The sequence below is a fragment of the Symphodus melops genome (genome assembly GCF_947650265.1).
Source record: "Symphodus melops genome assembly, chromosome: 4".
NCBI lineage: Eukaryota > Metazoa > Chordata > Actinopteri > Labriformes > Labridae > Symphodus > Symphodus melops.
The window spans coordinates 62,501-65,239 of record NC_136694.1 but is presented as its reverse complement, the minus strand read 5'-3'; the positions used below and the strand labels follow the sequence as shown (position 1 = coordinate 65,239).

The 2,739-nt window shown below is 53.1% G+C and overlaps 1 protein-coding gene across 1 annotated transcript in view; it reads right to left on the bottom strand.

The window, feature by feature from the left end:
* Nucleotides 1-587: 587 nt before the first annotated feature.
* Nucleotides 588-2,739, bottom strand: part of snrpb (small nuclear ribonucleoprotein polypeptides B and B1) — a 3,081-nt gene continuing 929 nt past the window's right edge. Inside the window, exons 2-7 of the mRNA XM_079342082.1 lie at nucleotides 2,680-2,739; nucleotides 2,476-2,587; nucleotides 2,229-2,381; nucleotides 2,019-2,148; nucleotides 816-941; nucleotides 588-726 (exon numbers count right to left, since the gene is read on the bottom strand). The exon at nucleotides 2,680-2,739 is cut by the window's right edge and continues 92 nt beyond it. Coding sequence (XP_079198208.1) covers nucleotides 686-726; nucleotides 816-941; nucleotides 2,019-2,148; nucleotides 2,229-2,381; nucleotides 2,476-2,587; nucleotides 2,680-2,739 — 622 coding nt within the window. The 3' untranslated portion in view covers nucleotides 588-685. The remainder of the gene's footprint in view (nucleotides 727-815; nucleotides 942-2,018; nucleotides 2,149-2,228; nucleotides 2,382-2,475; nucleotides 2,588-2,679) is intronic.

Below are 2,739 nucleotides of genomic sequence, written 5' to 3'. Positions count from 1 at the left end.
GTAATCACATTCTATCAGATATCCCGATCGATTAATCGATTAATCATACTTTTGCTTAACTAAGATTCAACTCGTCTCGCGTCGTCCCTACAAACCTGCTTGTAGTCTTCAGTTACCACGGTAACGCCTGCTTGTTACAACCAACCACCTCTGCTGACACCATGTTACTGACAGGATTATAAAATCACTCCGTCTGACCGGATCACGTGATCCCGACGGGCTCGCATGGATCTGAGGAGCAGGTTAAACACGTTCAATACTCGGAGCAGCTTTGATGACGCAATATAAATAAACAGTTTTTGTAATGGAAGTCATCACTTCCTGTACAGAGGTCATCACTTCCTGTTTTTCACTCAAACGTGTTTATTTGGCGTTCACTCTTCGTCCAATCGTCAAAAAATGTGGGAAAAGAGGAAGCCCCGCCCACCGGCAGGACGCTGTGTTCAGGGGCAAAGAAAGAAAACCTGACGGAGACCTTTGGCCTAAAATACTTTCAATTAGAACCTTTTGAGTGATCCAAGCGATCTGATTGGCTGTTCAGACTTCTCATGAACTGGTTACCATGGCAGCACAAAAAAAGACCAAGCTGGAATCAAACCATCCTGAGGAAACTTTATTTAAAAACAAAAAAAGATAAAAAAAACAAATCTATACAACGGGCAAGTATGAAGGAGGCGGGGCTTCTTCAGGGCCGGGGAGGTGGTCTCATCCCAGGAGGTGGCGGTCCTGAAAGATGTAGAGCAAAGGTCACATGATCAGTTTCAAGCAAATGACTTAATTATGTTACAGTGATCTGATTGGCCGATGCAGCATACCTCTCATGCCGGGAGGCGGCGGCCTCATGCCGGGAGGGGGCATTCCCATAGGAGCGCCTCGACCTGGAGGCATGCCCATAGGAGGACCCATGGGAGGTCGCATACCAGGGGGAGGACCCATCATACCTGCAAGAAGGAGCGAAACATGAGCACAGAGAGGGAGGAGCCAAACATGAGCACAGAGAGGGAGGAGCCAAACATGAGCACAGAGAGGGAGGAGCCAAACATGAGCACAGAGAGGGAGGAGCCAAACATGAGCACAGAGAGGGAGGAGCCAAACATGAGCACAGAGAGGGAGGAGCCAAACATGAGCACACAGAGGGAGGAGCCAAACATGAGTACAGAGAGGGAGGAGCCAAACATGAGTACAGAGAGGGAGGAGCCAAACATGAGTACAGAGAGGGAGGAGCCAAACATGAGCACAGAGAGGGAGGAGCCAAACATGAGCACAGAGAGGGAGGAGCCAAACATGAGCACAGAGGGAGGAGCCAAACATGAGCACACAGAGGGAGGAGCCAAACATGAGCACACAGAGGGAGGAGCCAAACATGAGCACACAGAGGGAGGAGCCAAACATGAGTACAGAGGGAGGAGCCAAACATGAGCACAGAGGGAGGAGCCAAACATGAGTACAGAGAGGGAGGAGCCAAACATGAGTACAGAGAGGGAGGAGCCAAACATGAGTACAGAGACATCCAATCAGGTTTCATGAGCGACGCGTTGACACCAATGCTAACGGGGTCGACTCTCGTAGACGGTCTGATGATCAGCGTCGAGTTCGTTCAGACGTCACAGCAGGAGAAACGTCTCCAACACGTGAACATGCGTGTGCTGCTCGTTAATCACACCAAGATCCTGATCTGTGAACTCGGACCGTACGAGCAACCGTTGTCAATAAAGTTTCCTTTCAAACTCAGACGAGGGTTACTCGTTCTGCCAGTTTACAGACGCCTTCGTGACTCACGGCGCCGCTCTCCCAGTGTGGGAAGTAAAACAAGCATGTGACCACCAAGCTGTCGTTTGGTCATGTGACTGACTGTTTAATGACTCGAGTGGCTTGAAGTTCCAACGCCAGAATAAGAGCGTCCTCAGAGATTCTCCACAGGAAGGCTTTTAATCTGAAAAGCACGCCGTCATATCCTACAGACGGCGTTGGTGAAAGCCTCGATGAGGACAGATCAGTCCAAACATTTTTAATCTCACCTGGAGGCGGGGCTCCTCTGCCCATGGGGGGCGGGGCTCCTCGTCCGGGTGGATACTGTGTGGGAGCGCCGGCGATGCTCGCTCCGGCTGCCGCGGCAGCAACGGTCCCTCGGCCCTGCGGGGTCATCACCTGGAAACACACGAGAGCGTCATCACCCGAGCACGCCTCACACATGCAGGCAACACGCGCTCTGCTGTTACTATGGTTACCTGCTGTGAAGGTCCGCCCACTCCTCTGACCGGCCCGGCAAGTCCAGCCGGAGCCTGAGGCATGGTAGCTCCTGCAGGGACGCCACGGCCCGCCGCCCGGCCCACACCTGGGCCTCCAGCCACGCCAGCCAATGGGACCCGAGCGATCCCCGTCTGAAAGAGGAGCAAAGACGTTAAACGACATCTACAATCACTTCTGATGACCTCACCACAGCCTGCCTCTCATTGGCTGCAGGGTTTCACTTACATCTTTAGGGGGCGGGCCCTCCACAGTCATCGAGACCAGGTTCTCCCCCCGCAGCAGGACCAAACCCAGGACCCTCTTCTCCTCTCGCTCCGGCTGCTTGGAGTTCTTTGGCCTGACGGATAAAAGAAAGAGCGTGATTAGCCAGAGTCGAGCAGACTGGGCGTCAGGGTCCCGGTGACCTTTGACCTGCGGAGGTGGACCTACTTGATCTTCCTGAACTCGTCACAGTCGCACAGGATCAGGTTCATGTGTTTGTCGAAGGCT